This window comes from Pteropus vampyrus, unplaced genomic scaffold (assembly GCF_000151845.1).
Source record: "Pteropus vampyrus isolate Shadow unplaced genomic scaffold, Pvam_2.0 Scaffold48, whole genome shotgun sequence".
Lineage (NCBI taxonomy): Eukaryota > Metazoa > Chordata > Mammalia > Chiroptera > Pteropodidae > Pteropus > Pteropus vampyrus.
The window spans coordinates 2,537,943-2,554,458 of record NW_011888829.1 but is presented as its reverse complement, the minus strand read 5'-3'; the positions used below and the strand labels follow the sequence as shown (position 1 = coordinate 2,554,458).

The 16,516-nt window shown below is 33.8% G+C and overlaps 1 protein-coding gene across 1 annotated transcript in view; it reads left to right on the top strand.

Annotated features, from left to right (window-relative positions):
* Positions 1 to 9,196, top strand: part of TRIM24 (tripartite motif containing 24) — a 120,385-nt gene extending 111,189 nt beyond the window's left edge. The window contains exons 13-19 of the mRNA XM_011359563.2: positions 910 to 982; positions 2,057 to 2,225; positions 4,129 to 4,457; positions 5,210 to 5,336; positions 6,373 to 6,447; positions 7,756 to 7,905; positions 8,616 to 9,196. Of these exons, the coding sequence (XP_011357865.1) occupies positions 910 to 982; positions 2,057 to 2,225; positions 4,129 to 4,457; positions 5,210 to 5,336; positions 6,373 to 6,447; positions 7,756 to 7,905; positions 8,616 to 8,825 (1,133 nt within the window). The 3' untranslated portion in view covers positions 8,826 to 9,196. The remainder of the gene's footprint in view (positions 1 to 909; positions 983 to 2,056; positions 2,226 to 4,128; positions 4,458 to 5,209; positions 5,337 to 6,372; positions 6,448 to 7,755; positions 7,906 to 8,615) is intronic.
* Positions 9,197 to 16,516: the final 7,320 nt, after the last annotated feature.

The window sequence follows — 16,516 nt, the reverse complement described above, 5'->3', positions numbered from 1 at the left end:
GACAAATGTAGCAGAGGCTGTTTATATAATGAATTCATTCAAATTAATAAGGAAAGTACTGAATATTGCCAAAGGAAATGAGTTAATAATTCCCTAAATAGGAAATACATATAGCCAGTAAAATGTGTTTGTGGGGTGTTCAGTCACACTAGTAGTCATTAAAAAAAAATCAAAAGATATAATTTCTAACTACTGAATTAGCAAAGATATAAACAGTGAAAATACTCATTGATGAGAATGTAATGAACAAAGTACTCATACGTAGCTGGGGGGAGTATAACTTGACAAAACATTTCTGGAAACCATTTTGGCAGTATTACTAAAGCTAACTTTATCCAGTACTGACTCTTTGCCAGGCACTGGACAAAGAACCTTATGTGCATTGCCTAGTAGAATATTTGTTTCAGTGTCTTCCGTGAATTGATCTGTAGTAGATCTCTTTCTTGGACGGCTTTTATATCAGCCCCTACCCTTTTTATTGCTTCTGTAGCTTTCACAGGCACTAGTGTCCTCATTGAGATCCTACCCTGGTTACTCTTAAACAGAGGACATTCTGCAGTGTTTAGAGACGTATTTTATTGCCATGCCCCTGGGTGGGAAGTGTGGAGAGATGCTACTGACATCTAATAACTGGTAGAGGCCAGGGATGCCGCCAAACATCCTACAGCGCACAGTCAGCCCCCACAACAAAGAATCATCTGGCCCAAAATGTCAGTAGTGCTGAGGTTGAACAGCCTTGCCAGTCTAATGGAGCTCAGACTGTGCTAGGAGTGTTCAGCAACTTTATTATTTTACATGATGTCATTATATGTTCCCAGTTTCAATGTAGTACTAAGTGAGCACATTCAGTAGAATTTAAATACATAATTATTAACTCATTTTTATGAATGTGTATAATTTCCTCTTCAGGACCAGTTACTATGACTAGTGTACATCCACCAATACGTTCACCTAGTGCCTCCAGCGTTGGGAGCCGAGGAAGGTAAACTGACTTTCTCTAGGTAGAAAAATCTCTAAATTGATTTCTTTTGCCTGAGCGCTCAATATGCTTTGGTATTCAGTACATTTTGAACAACTTCTTTTATTCTTTACTTAAAAAAATTTTAAATATTAATAGTTATTACATATTATTATGTTAATTTAATAAACTTGTTAAGTAAATTATAATTTTATCTTTAAAGATACAATAATATTTGTGTATATGTTGGAAATAGGAAAATATCTTTGACCTCAGCATAATCGCAAGGAAAAAATAAAAACGAAGTAGGTACAACTTCATTTGTGGGTATAGGAACACCCACAAATACAAACTTAGGGAAAAGAAACAATAATTTTATACTATAATTTAAGTATTCTCTGACTTTTCTAACGACCAAAGATTGATTCTAGTTTAAAGTAAATAAATTTACAGTTGATGAAATTTTTTTTTAACTTATTGCTTTGCTCATCTTCTCATTATGCTTACAGATTTCTCCTAGATCTTGAACCCAATTCTTACTTTCTAATCATATGGAAAACATTCTCTGATGGGAAAAGGTTTGGGTTTAATCCCATGAGAACATAGTGGCTATCTGTAAATGGTTTTTGTCCCACTATGTTTCTTAAATTGCAGAACATCAATAAATTATGTCTCTAGTTAATTGTCTTCACACTTTGTGACAATAAATTGTTAATGTGAGCCTAGAAATCTCTTTGTCACTGACTAGAAAAGGAAATGAGAAAGCCTAAAAGATGCTAGTTCTAAAGTACTAAATCTGGCTGCCTAATTTTAGAGCCTCAGAGTATTGAAGTCAGTTTGCTTTTAATTCTTGTCTTATTTAAATTTATTTAAATATCTTTCCAAATATATAAGGTAAACAGAACATTTTTTTATACATAAGTGAAACTTTTACATACAGCACTTGAATTTAAGTTATGTATCATTTATTACTGATGTAACATAGTTACCACTGCTGTGAAGATACTGTCATTATTCAGAACGCGCTATCGTTATATTTTGTTTTGAGATACTGAAGGTATATTCTTAGATGTTTTTTATTTTTCCTCTCTCTCATAGCTCTGGTTCTTCCAGCAAACCAGCAGGAGCTGATTCTACGCACAAAGTCCCAGTGGTCATGTTAGAGCCAATCCGAATAAAACAAGAAAACAGTGGACCACCTGAAAATTACGATTTTCCTGTTGTTATAGTGAAACAAGAATCAGATGAAGAATCTAGGCCTCAAAATGTAATTATATCAATGATTGCTACACTATTCCTATTTGGGGGATAGAGTGAGAGAAACTTTTAAATAGCTCATAGGAGGTTAAAAATGTTATTTTAAAGCAGGGAAATAGTCAACTTAAAGGTTGAAAAGTTTGAGGAAATCTCTCAGTAAATTAAAACAAAAAGATGGGAAATGGAGAGGAGTTTGAAAAATCAGAGGCTCAAATGAGGAGGTTGGGTATTTAAAAGAGAAGATGGAGTAAACACATGGAAGGTAATTGCCAAAGAAATAATATAAGAATTCTGTAACTGAAGGGCATGAGCATTTGAATTGAAAGGGCCTAACAAGTACCAGAATATTTAATGAAAAAATTATCAATCATGTATAAAGCTTAAATAAACATTTTTAAACATGTGTCCCAGGTCACAAAAAATTTAATTTCCATGTACTTATTCTCGGGAAGATATTTGAGAATATGACTCATCAAAAATGGAGTACACCAAGAAAGAGGAAGACATAAGACCCCAGAAATGGGATCTAACACAGAAGAGAAGCAAAGAAAAGGGTATCCCCAGGACAGTAGCTCCTCCAGTATACCCTGTAGCAGGAGTACAGAAGACTCCATAGGAATGTGTGCAAGGGGAGAAAAATGTTGACAGCACTGAGAAGCATTTTATAACACTGTTGGAGATTGTGAAAATGACTTAGCGATAGGTACCTACAAAAATAAGCAAATGAAATAAGTAAATAAGATGTATGTAATTATTAACTCAGTAAAAACAAAAAGGTAAAAAAAGAGTGTAGTCATAGTACATTCTATGGTTATGCCATGAACAATATGGTTTTAATGATGTAAACACCTGAATACAAATTTCACTAAAAACTAGAGATTATCAGGATAATAACCTAAATATTCATTTAATCGAAAATTGACTTTTCATGATACTTAAACAGTACAGCAGTGTTTGACCAGTTGGACTAGATGCTGGATATAGTTATATTAGTGCCTACAAACTAAAAAAAAAAAAAAAAAAAAAAATCAACGCTTAATAATTATGTGAAGAAGATAGTATGAATGGGTGTGTGGGTGTGCAAGTGTGAGGAGGGAGTGTGGAGAGTTGGGAAGAAAATCTAATCTTTCATAGTAAAGACTATAAAACTGAAAATATGTTTAAAATCGAAAATCTGAGAAATTATGGTATAAGCTTATTATTTAGAAATATAGAAGTAAATAAAATAGTGAAATACCAAAAGAAAAAGCTAAATAGTTTGAAAATACTTGCCTCCCAGGAATGAGATTATGTACCCATGATTTAACTAAGTCTGTGGTTATTTCATTGAAATTAAAAAAAAAAATGTTTAAAGGAGATAACAGATTTTGTTAGTGATTTGAAATTTACACCATCTTAGACTCTTAACAAAATTTAGATTCATCTTGAAGATATTAATAGCTCTTGTAGAGGTGAAGCTGCGTCTAAGAATTAAAGCAGTATACATTTGTATGAATGATAAAAATTCTATTCTAGGCATACATTGTGTCTAGGTATAATTTAAATTAACATCTCCAATAAAATGAACTTACAGTTTGTATGGTTGACTTCTATACTATCCACCTGTTCTCTCATTTCTGTAGCCATCAGAAGATTCGAAAATTCTTCCTATATTACCCACACCCTGTTACTACTGATACTCTATTTTGATGATATTTTTAGTAGAGGCCCGTCTTCTTTACCATTCGAGACTCTAATACACTTAGCAGTAAATATAGTCTTTTCTTATGCATATTTATAGACTCCTTTGAAGTAGCCAGGTGCCCTTTGAAGTAGCCAGGTGGACAAAACAGTGTTTGGTCCAGGGTCACAGTAATGCTAATAAACTTGCAGAATTCCAGTTTTAAGAAATACATACACTTTTTCTATTACAGACCAACTACCCAAGAAGCATACTCACCTCCCTGCTTTTAAACAGCAATCAGAGCTCTGCTTCTGAGGAGTCTGTGCTAAGATCAGATGCCCCTGATAGCACAGGAGATCAGCCTGGACTTCACCAGGAAAATTCCTCAAATGGAAAATCCGAGTGGCTGGATGTCTCGCAGAAGTCACCCCTTCATGTCGGAGAGACAAGGAAAGAGGATGACCCCAATGAGGACTGGTGTGCAGTTTGTCAGAATGGAGGGGAACTCCTATGCTGTGAGAAGTGTCCCAAAGTATTCCATCTTTCTTGTCATGTGCCCACATTGGCAAATTTTCCAAGGTAAGGTAGTATTTGCTTCCCTTTCCCACATTCTTTCACTGTAAATAATAACAGCAAATTTAACTATCATTGCAACATAAAGACTTTAAAGTCCACTTGGCATAAATGCATACTTCAAAACCTTCAACGTAGAGTTTCCCATACCCTGCCTCCACATTCCTTGTGCTTCTCTCAAAAACCTAATCTGTTATGAAAACAAAACAAAACAAACTGGCCCTTTAAATTATTACAAGGAGTTGCCATAAAGAACAATGGTCCTTATGCACAACTGCCACAAGTTATTGCATCTTATTTGCCAAGCATGAGCTATATAATTTAAAAAACATCTCAAGCAAATTCTCAGTTTCTGTTAGATGATGAAGAAACATTGAGTTAATCTCTTAGTTCTAAGAAGGCTGTACTACTTAAAATTTAATTTCAAACTTAAAGTTGCAAGAATAGTACCAAGAGTGTTTCTTTTTCTTGAATCATTTGAGGGAAAATGCCAGTTGTGCCTCACATCAGCCATAGATTCATTTTGCATATATATTTCATACTCCTTTATCTAGACTAATATTTATCACTTAGGCTCTTGCATTGTAGCTGTACTTTCAGCATGGTACTGTGTACACAGTAGCTATATGGTAAACCCTCAGTGATTTAAAATTCATGCCAAATAAATTTGTATCGTAGATGGCATGGAGGAGGTAGGAAAGGGCATGGTGAAGAGAGAAGTGATGAGTTAGGAATTCATATACTTTATCTCCCAACAGTGGAGAGTGGATTTGTACTTTCTGTCGAGATTTATCTAAACCAGAAGTTGAATATGATTGTGATGCTCCCAGTCACAACTCAGAAAAAAAGAAAACTGATGGTAAACTAACACCAATAGATAAAAGGGTAAGTTTTTGAGCATTTCCAACCCTAGACTGTTGTTTTAATTTGTTTTCTCGTTTATTTTTGGTTACATGCATTATTGTAATGCAGATATTCCTTTCATCAAAGAAGTTGTATGTATCTTCAGTCAAATTATATACTGACTTCTTTTTTCTTTAGTATTTTTCCCCACAAAAGTATAAGAATTTTAACTAATATTTAAAGGCAGGCTATAACTTTTTTTTAGTTTAAAAAATCATTATACATACATTTTCTAGAAGTTGAAAATATTTTATCTGAATAAGGTAGAATGTGTATCCTTTGTGTAGTCTGGACCTTTAAATTTAATTTAGTCTACTTTTAGTAAATTTCTGTTCTGTTTTATTTCTACAGCAGATAGATTTACTTCCTCAAAATTTGTTGAAAATTGGCATCAGAGAGATGGGTTATTTATTTATTTTTCCTGGAAATAATCCATCCTTTCACCCAGTGGTAATAGGTTGTACCTCAAAACCAGCTAAAATATTTAACTGTAATTTACTTTTAAACCTATGAAATTAACACTTCTGCATTACTAAAGAAACTCCTTTGCTCAATTTTGTTATACTTAATTGTATCAGTATGAAAGTCGTCATGTAAGAGGGGGCCCAGATACACACTACCAGTACCACAGGGACTTAGGCCCATAAGCAGAGGAGTAGCAGGGTGTGTGATAGAACCATCTGCCTTCAGAGAAGGGGGCCTTGGGCCTGGACATGCCATGGAAAGGGCTCCATCCTTGGATCTCTTAACATATGTGTGTTCTTTCTTTGTGGACTGTTATTAAATTCAATACAAAAGTTGAAGAGATAAGTGGAAATTTATTTTTAAAGAACTTCAAATGGGTTTCTAGTGATAATACTTCTGTTCCTATAATTGCAAGGACTGCTCTCATATATAACATAAACCACAGACTGATCTTAATTGTTATTCCGGAACTTTGAGACCCATGACATACATTGTTATTGAAAATAAGCTGTGACTTCATTATTGTTATTTTATTTATATATTTTTTGCTTAGAAGTGTGAACGCCTACTTTTATTTCTTTACTGCCATGAAATGAGCCTGGCTTTTCAAGACCCAGTTCCTCTAACTGTAAGTATTAATGTCTTTTCATGTATTTTTACACAGTGGGTGATTTTTTTTGAAACTCGATTTATGAGACTCTAGTTTCTGTACCCGTTTTCAATAGTTTCTTATGTCTAATCCAGTCTTAAAGCTTATTCATACATACCGAATGCTTTGCTCGTAAATACATTTTAATGTTAACAAATTGGCCCCAAACTTTATTCATTTCTCATAAATTCTTTTGATCTCAAAAACTTTACCTACTATTCTCTGGGATGATTTCTATCAGATGTCTCTGTCTCAGGAGGTTTAGGCATGTATCCTAAACTGTTGGGGAAAAAAACTTTCCATTGGAGATAGAGACCCCAAAAATTCTGTATATATTTTGATTTATAGGTCCAGACTTCAAATAATAAGTAGACTTTAATAGTAAAGGAAGAGGGGGAGGGGTGTGTGTGTGTGTGTATTAACCATTGACTTCAAAAAGTTTATATTGGAAGTTCGATATGACTTTAATGAATAATTTTAGAGTGCTGAAAGTACTACTTAGTATATTCTCTATTCTCTGATGTCCAAAATTCCTTTAAACATTTAACCTATTCTATAGTTTGATAAATTTTAAAAATTTAATGCAAGGTTAAAAAAGAAAACTCGCTTAGTAAATAATGTCTTAGTAAATGAACTTCTCTCTTGAGAACAGGTTTTGAGAAGTTGAGATAGTTAAAGGAAATGTATACTTTCAGGGGAAGGACCTTTTGTACCCAAAATAGGCAGGACAAAAATGTCAAAGAAAAGCAGCTTACACCACCAATAAAAACTTCATGACTTAAAATCGTAACCTAGAACTTCGTGCTTTTTATGATCTTGGCTCACAGTTACATTTGGTGTTACAACAACAGCAAAATAGCCCCCTTTTTCTTAATATATATTATCACATTCGTCTTTACAAAATCCTATGAAGTTGGTAGAATTATCCCTATTTGATACATGAAGAAATGAAGATTCACCGAAGATAAGTAACTTAATCAGGAGTGTGCTACTGAATAGCAGAGCTGAGGTTCAAACCCAAATTCAAAGTCCATTTGCTATGATACATGCAGCAAAAACATGACAGATCTCACTAAGAATGATACTTTTTATAATAATTTCTTTTTGTTTAATAAGGAGAACAGAGGTTTAAGAGGGAAAATGTGGAAATGTTTTTCCATCTAAAATGGTGAAAACTTTTGAAAAATGTGGCACAAAAATACCTTCCAATGTATGAAAATAAAGAATTTATTTAGGACCAGGCAGAATTTAGTTATTTGTATTATAGTATCTTACTTATTTTAAAAGGTGCCTGATTATTACAAAATAATTAAAAATCCAATGGACTTGTCGACTATCAAGAAAAGACTACAAGAAGATTGTTTCGTGTATACAAAGCCTGAAGATTTTGTAGCTGATTTTAGATTAATCTTTCAAAACTGTGCTGAATTCAATGAGGTGAGTTGGGGTTGCTAAGAACCAATAGCAATATTGAAAGTAATATTAAACCAAATACTTTATCAACAAAATAAGGAAGTTAAGAGATCTATTTATGCTGGCAGAAATTTCCAAAAGTTAGAGTCTGTCAGGGAATAACTTTATCCACATTTATATTCAAAGGTTTATTATATGATAAGTGCAAATGGAAATTATAGCCGACAACTTGAAAACAATTAGAATGTTTTTTTATCTAGCCTGAAAGTATTCTTTTTCAGTCTCACCTTTATTTCTTGTAATATGGCACATCCATACTTTAGTCTTTTTTGATATCGATCTTAAAATATTAAGGACGTAGCTCTAATTTTAAAATTTTCTCAAAAATTTTGTCATTTGTCAGTTTGTTGCATTTATTGGATACTCATTACACAGTTCCACAATTTATTTAATTTGTCCTAAAAATACCTACTACATAATTCTATGATTATGGCATCTTTTTAATCTCTGGTAATCCAGTCCTACCACTACCACCCCCTTCTAGAATAATCCAGATAAGTCAAAGATATATTTACTTTATATCGCTGACATTGCATAAACATTTTCTCAGAATGTTCCACTGATATTTATAATCTCAAGTTAAAAGGTAACAAAAATGTGAGAAACTACTTTTATTGACTGTCTAAAATGATGATATTTGTTTTTTAATTCATATTTTTATTTTTCTCCAACAGCCTGATTCAGAAGTAGCCAATGCTGGTATAAAACTTGAAAGCTATTTTGAAGAACTTCTAAAGAACCTTTATCCAGAAAAAAGGTTTCCTAAACTAGAATTCAGGAATGAATCAGAAGATAATAAATTTAGTGATGACTCAGATGATGACTTTGTACAGCCCCGGAAGAAACGACTCAAAAGCATAGACGAACGCCAGTTGCTTAAATAAGGAGCACCATTGGCATGTGATGGTTTTTAGATTTTTTTTGTTTTCAAAAAACATTTTGTCGGTAATTTAACATCATTACAAAGAAGAATTTGTGACCACTCTGATCTATAAGTTTTGATGTTTACTAGACTTTGATTTTCTTAATAACCTATTTCTTTTAACCTTATTAAGCAAAAAAAAACAAAAAATAAAAGAGAAGGGAGGGAGGAAGAAAGGAGAAAGGAAGATATAAAGACGTATCAACAACAAAATAAATAAGACATTGTTCCCACTTCCTGGATTTCAAAACTGTAATCTGGAGCGTGATAGCTACTGTAGAAAGGAAATAGACTTTGTTTGAACTCTAAGTTGAAAATTTAATGTGGTTTGGATGTGTGCAGTAATCGATTTTTAGAAAATACCACTGCCCATTAATTATGGCCCGACTGTGAGTTAGGTTTACTATCCATAAGAGCGGTTCTCCATGAACATGGATGGTAATAAGAGATCTATCCTAGGATGCCTACTTGTGCAACGAAAAAGTAGATTAGATACTATTAAGAAGGCACCTAATAGCATATCATGTAAGATGGAAACTTTTAAAGAAAAAGCAGGAAAGCAAATGTTTGGTTTTTATTTTTGTTTCTTGTCTATAGAGGTGTTTGGTATAGCAGATTTTCGAGGCCATTTTTTTCATACATTTCTAACTTCTTCCACTGAGGAAGTAAGTGAACACTTTTGGTTTTGCTCTATGTCTGTGTGAGGTTTTGTTGTTTTAACTGTGCAGGTGATCCTTTTGATAACAAGACTCATTGTTTGCTGTATGGCTTTTAGTGGAACTACTCAAAATATGAAATACAGCAGTGTGCGCCATATTTGATGTGAGGATTCTTTAAAATATACCCTGTTGGGCATTAAATGTTAAGTTCCCCCGAAAGGAACTAGTTTTTGTGGTTTTCATCTGTCTTTATAATTTGGGATGAAAATGTATTGTGGCATTTGGGAGCAGGCAGTTAGAGGGAATTATAATGAAAATGTAATTTTTTCTGAAGCATCTGTTTCCTATTTTTAAGAAACAGAACCTCATATTGAATCTTTCATCTGACAATTCTGAATTTCATTTTCATTCTTCTGATAGAAATACAGAAGACATATCTTCTGAGACGAAGCATATTCTTAATGGGCCAGACCTAGCTAGTTTAATTGACATTTCTTTCTTTTATTGTTCAGTGTCAAAGGAAACTAGATTAAGATAGAAAATTGCTGTGCTATTTGCTAATCTAACATTTGACAAAATATTTACACCTGAAATTTTTTCGTTTTCCAGTTTAAACCTATATTTATAAAACATTAATTAGCTGAGGGAAATTTTTCTCTGTAGGCTCACAGAATAAAAATATAGCTGACTTGAAAGAAGGTTATCTTTGGATGGTGTCATCTGCCATGAATTAAACCTAGAAGACTTGCATTTATCTATATGGCACTACTTTCTAAATTAGACAATTTGAAAATAATCTGTGGCTAATTTATTGGGTTTTCAGATATTGCTAAAGATAAAATATAAGAAAATAACTTAATAGCAGTAGCTTCTCACTTTCTACATAGAGTTATTTCTTATCCATAACATGTCAGTTATATATTAATGGTTAAAAAGTCTTAATCACTTTTCCGAATATGCGTTCAGGGTAATTGTTGTTTGTGTTGTTTTGAATACGCATTTGACATCCCTCCAAAGACCGAACAAATTTTGGTAATCGTGCATATACCATTTAATTTTGTTTTTTTTTTTTTTTGCTCCAGCAGCTGTGGGACTTTTACTGATAAGTTTATTGTTGGCATCTTAGATTACAGTTCTGATAGTTTGTTCTTCCATACTTACCTCCTGAGTTAAAACAGGGCAACACAGATAAATTTTGAAGAGGATCATAAAGGGAAGTTGCACTGAGGAGAGAGAAAAATAATTTCTGAGCCAGAATTTCTAGTAATGTATCCAAAACTTTCCCTGTTATATTCAGTGCCATATTAATCTTTTAAAACAGTATTTCCGTTTCACCTTTACCATTTTTTTTTTTTGCTGAATTAAAGGCAGTTGGGAACCATCTTTCCTATAATCATACATAATATAAATTATATTAAAAGTATTTTTCTCTTCAAATAGCCTTCAGCAATGGTCTTTAAGATTAAAGTCTTATGACTTTATTAATAAACGTCTATGTGCTCAGGTGGATCCCAGTAAGTAGCTCCTAAGTTCTAACAGACATTAAGTAATCCTGACTCTATCCCATGCTCATTTAGAGAGTATCCTCTCAAAAGTTCAGTGCAATTCAAGCAGCCTTGACCTAAGCTTAACCCAGTGTTTATCTCTGATCAAAAACTCCATGAGATTTCCCTCTGGATTTGTAACCAAGAGCCCAGTGTCATAGCTATAAGACACCCAATACTGAATGTGACCACATGATCACCCCTTTAGCTGGGGCTTATGAATGAACAGATGATGTGGGAGCTAGGATTTACTCAGTCCAGCTCATCGAGAGCTTTCCCAGGTGACAAGCATCTGATCTTCCTGGCAATAAGGAAACCCAAGTACACAGTCAGTGACTTATATGGCTATGACAAATATAAATGGACTGAGATATAGCATATTTAAAATATATTTGTACATCAGCATCTAGCAATGCAATCATTTCGTCCTTTGAATTAGCAGGCCTTATCTTTTCTCAATGGAGGGGTAGGAAATTGGAAGTCGCTAAAAGGAAAATATCCTCTTCTTTTCCAAACTAAAGAATAGGCTCCACATTTTACTACCACACAGTAGTGTAGTTGTAACATAAAAATGCTTTCAGAAAGTTTCACTCCACAGTCAAAAAGGTGAGTATACAGCTCATTGCTCCATTTATTAATTTGCATGTCAAAGTCCTATGATGTTGCAATGCTCCGACTTTTAAATTTGGGTTCCATGGAAAGACTAGTTAGACAACGAAAGGAGTTATTCCTCCTTTTGCTGAGGCCTGATCCACAAATAATGTGAATCCCAAAAATAAGTTACTTCATGTGAACAAGAGGTTTTTAGGTTTAAATAGAAGATGTACTCATTTTTCTGTTTATCTGTATTCGTTATGAAAGAGAGAAATCAAGTGATCTGATTAGCCATTAAAATATGGGCATGACCATGCATTCAACCATCTAATTTCTTACTGAAATAGAGCCCTTTTAAATAACCATGTACATATTTCTTAAAGTATTTTATAACTTCATGTAAATTAATAGTTGGTATCTTTTTACAAACATATATTGCCCCTTCATTTTGGGTGTGAATTTATTGTCATAATTCACATGCTGGTGGCTCATGTACCTGAGTGGGAGTAATGCTAGCCAATTAGATCACAGATTTCTTTCTTCATGAAAGGTTTGCTTATTGTAAAGGACATCTGAGACAGTAGTCTTTGTTTCTTTGTTTAATTTTAGGGGGCTAATTGGTGCTTTGGTTTTAATAAAAATTAGCTTCAATGGATTTTTACTGTGAATATTTTACCAAACAAGGAATTTTTAACCGAAAAATCACTGTATGTCATTCAGTAGAATTTTAACTAGCTTGAGTCTCCCTTCATTACTGTCTTTGTGTGTTTCTCTATAAAATGGATACATATATAGGGACAAGCTACCAGTCCCAGAAATAATAGGAAAACTTTTAAGTAGTTCTAACACATGTATTTCACCAGTCTTAAAAAATAAGCAAAAAATAATCTGACAAGAAAGGAGTGATAAATATCTTCAGTTGTTGATTCTCCCCACCCCCACCCCCCAAAAAGAACCCCAAACTTCTGAAAGTAAGAGAACCAAAGATGCTATAAAAAAAATTCTACTGGTCTGAAAGCTTTTGGGGGAGGAGGATGCTATAAAATGAATGGGGACTTTTACAAGTCACTTCGAAAGTTTGTTAAATTTACCTTAAAGATTGGAAAGTTTTGATTCTCAGAAATTTACAGCTATTTAAAAAACACAACTATTGAATATTTTGACTACTATAGATCTTATTTAGGGGATGGGAACTGCCTTGTATTTGATTACTAAAAGTTTTTAAATAGAATAATTAAGTTTTAATTTGAGTCCTAATAAAAAGCCTTCCTTAGAAGTTACAAGTAAAACATATAGCAAAATTCTATTTTCCCGTATTTTCAAATTCAATATGAGAAAAGGGCTATTTTAAAGTTGTCAATGAAAGAACATCTAAACCTATGGAAAGCTTTATAATAATTTATTTTAGGCAAGATTGAGAAAATGCTCAGAGAATGGCAGTTTTACAGCTTACTTTATTCATTTAGAGTCAAAGGAGAAAACATAGGATACATGAAATCCATTGGTGCTAAGATGCAGGAGTCAGGAGAAGGAAAAATGGGGAAATCCCTAGGACTAGACAAAAAGGAAAATGGAGAGAGACATGCTTCCTTTACATTGGTGGGTACAAGGTTGTTAATAATTAACATTTATCACACTTAAAGATGGTACACAGGCAACAATATAACAATGAAGAGTTTCATGGTCTCCTGCTCTGGTGCCTGTTGTTGTGTCTTCAGGAGGTCTGGAAAAGAAAATTACTCTGGCATTTCAAAGGTATGTTATCTTAGATGCCTAAGAACAATAGACAGAACTCAGGATTGCGAAGAAGCTATAGGCCTGGGGCATGACTACCTGCCATTACCTGCTCAGACTATCAGACTATCCTGTGTGGTTACTTTCGGTCACTGGGCTTGCCAGGCCTGCCAAGTAGGCCCTAAGCTTTTCGAGTCTACTATGTCACCCCTTTTCGTTGTATCAGGATACTTGTGAATTCTTTGCCCATGTTCCCTAATGCCTTTAATCTCAGGTGAGCCAGAAAATTGTCAGGAATTTTTCCATTGCAGATGACTGAAGCCCAGTTTTGATTGTTTTGGGGAAGAAGATAAAATACCTAATCAACCAGAGTTGAGCACTTTTCACACTTGGAATGAGAACGTACTGACCTGAGAAGTAGCATTTCCCCCAAAGAAATTCAGTGTTCTCGAAAGAGGAGAAATGGCCATAAGACAAGAACAACAGGCTCAGTGGGCCACCAGGTGCCACATTCAACAATGATGCTGGTTCTAATCTGATTGTATTGAGGATTTACTAATGAGGGTTATGTTAAGAAAGCTCAACATATAAAAAGCCTAAAGGTTTTAGAATTCATATTACAGAAGAGTTTTTTTGCCCTTATAGACTATGCTTTGAGTTGTAGAAACCGAATCCCTTCAATTGTAAAAATATTAGATTCAGACAAATTCAGCCTCTGTCCTATTACGTAAAATATGCTTGTACAGAGATTCCAGTTAAATTATTGCTGTTTTAAATAACCTCAACCAGTATTGTCTTAGTCTTTTCATAGGCTGTGAAACCAATCCAAAAAAGTTCTTACAGGTAAGTGACTTGAAATTTGTTGACTTTCATTTCTGTCGATGACTAAATACTTAATAAGGTAAGCAGTACACGTGCATTTATCAAGGATTTCTCAAATTTAGTATTCAACTAAAATTAAGTTAACAGAGTTTGCCGTGGACTAATTTAGTGTCTCCTAAGAAGCCTGGGTGCTAGACAGTGTTGGACAACATTGTAAAGTTCCTTAAGCCTGGATGCCCCCATAGCTACTGACAGTTCCTGAAATTTGGGAAGGTGCTTGAATGTCAGGTTTGTCATTGGTTGACTGTGGTTTTCAATCCTTGGTATACTTTGGTTTTAATTACAAATTGCTGCTAATGTCAGCTTTGGGGTTTATTTTCTTTAAATGTTTTTAGTTTTCAATTACAGTTGACATACACGATTGTATTAGTTTTGGATGTACAACATAGACATTTATATACTTTATGAAGTGATCACCCCAGTAAGTCCTAATACGCATGGCACCATACACAGTTGTTACAATATTATTGACTATATTTTCCATGACTGTTTCTATAACTGATGATTTATATTTCCTAATCTCTTCACCTTTTCACCCCTCCCCCCCACCTCCTTTCCATCTGGTAACCATCAATTTGTTCTGTTTTTATGAATCTATTCATTTAATTTTTTTTAGATTCCACATATAAGTGAAATCATGGTATTTGTCTTTGACTTATTTCACTTAGCTTAATACTCTCTAGATCCATCCATGTTGTCACAAATGGTAAGATTTCATTTTTTTTATGGCCAAGTAATATTCCTTTGTGTATATATGTACCACTTCTTAATCTATTGGTAGGCTTTTAGGTTCCTTCCATATATTGGCTATTGTAAGTAATGCTGCAGTGAACATAGGGATGCATATATTTTTGAATTACTGTTTGGATTTCTTCAGAGAAATACTAGAAGTGGAATTGCTGGGTCATAAGGTAAGTTCTCTTTGTAATTTTTTTGAGGAATCTCCATACTGTTTTCCATAGTGGCTGCATCAATTTACAATCTCACCAAAAGGGCACAAGGTTTCTCTTTTCCTCCACATCCTAGCCAACACTAGCTATTTATTGATTTATTGATGATAAATCCGCCATTCTGAGAGGTATGAAGTGATACCTCATTGTGCTTTCAATTTGCATTTCTCTGATGATTAGTGACCTTGAGCATCTTTTCATGTCTATTGGCCATCTCCATGTCCTCTTGGAGAAATGTCAATTCAGGGCCTCTGTCCATTTTTTAATCAGATTGTTTTTTTGGTGTTAAGGTGTATGAGTTCCTTATATGTTTTGGATATTAACCTCTTATCGATATATCATTGGCAGTGTCTTCTATTCAGTAGTCATCTTTTCATTTTGTTGTCGGTTTTCCTTGCTGTGCAAAAACTTTTCAGTTTGATGTAATCCCATTTGTTATATTTATTTTTTTTATTTTGTTTCCCTTGCCCGAAGAGAGATATACAAACAAGTATTACTAAGAGCAATGTTAAAATGTTTACTTCCTATGTTTTCTTTTAGGAGTTTTATGGTTTCGGGTCTTAAATTCAAGCCTTTAATCCATTTTGAGTTTACTCTTGTATGTGGTGTAAACATATACATAAATAGTTTCAATTGTTTTGCATGTATCCAGTTTTCCCAATATTTATTGAAGAGATTGTCTTTACCCTATTTTATATTATTGTCTCCTTTGTCATAGATTAATTGACTATATAGGCATAGGGTTGTTTCTGGGCGTTCTGTTCTGTTCCATTGATCTGTGCATATGTTTTTATACCATTCTGGTTTTTTTTAATGAAGAAGTTGAATGTTTTATTTTTAAACTGTTTATTTTTCTGTAAGGCTGTTGCTTTACTGTATTGAAATAGCAGCAGCAAACACAGTATATTCCAAAATTAAGATGGTATTGTTCGTTATCTGACACTGTACAAGTAACAAAAACTTTTCTCCACTGCCAGTTATTTCCAGTAGAAAGATCATTAAGTATTTTGACCCAATTCCGAGATGGATGTAAGCAAGTTACCATATTGTGTAACGTTGTTGTTTTTTTTTAAAATTAGTTTCAAGTATACAGCGTATTAGTTAGACATTTATATAGTTCATAAAACAATCCCCCCACTTGCTCCCTCCCTCCCCTGAACCTCCACCTAGCCAATGCATTAATGCTAACTACATTCCCTGTGCCATGCTCCCCATCCCTGTGACCATCCATCAGCTATTAATTTATACTTCTTTAGCCCTTCACCCCATTCTCCGAGTCCCCAAAACCCT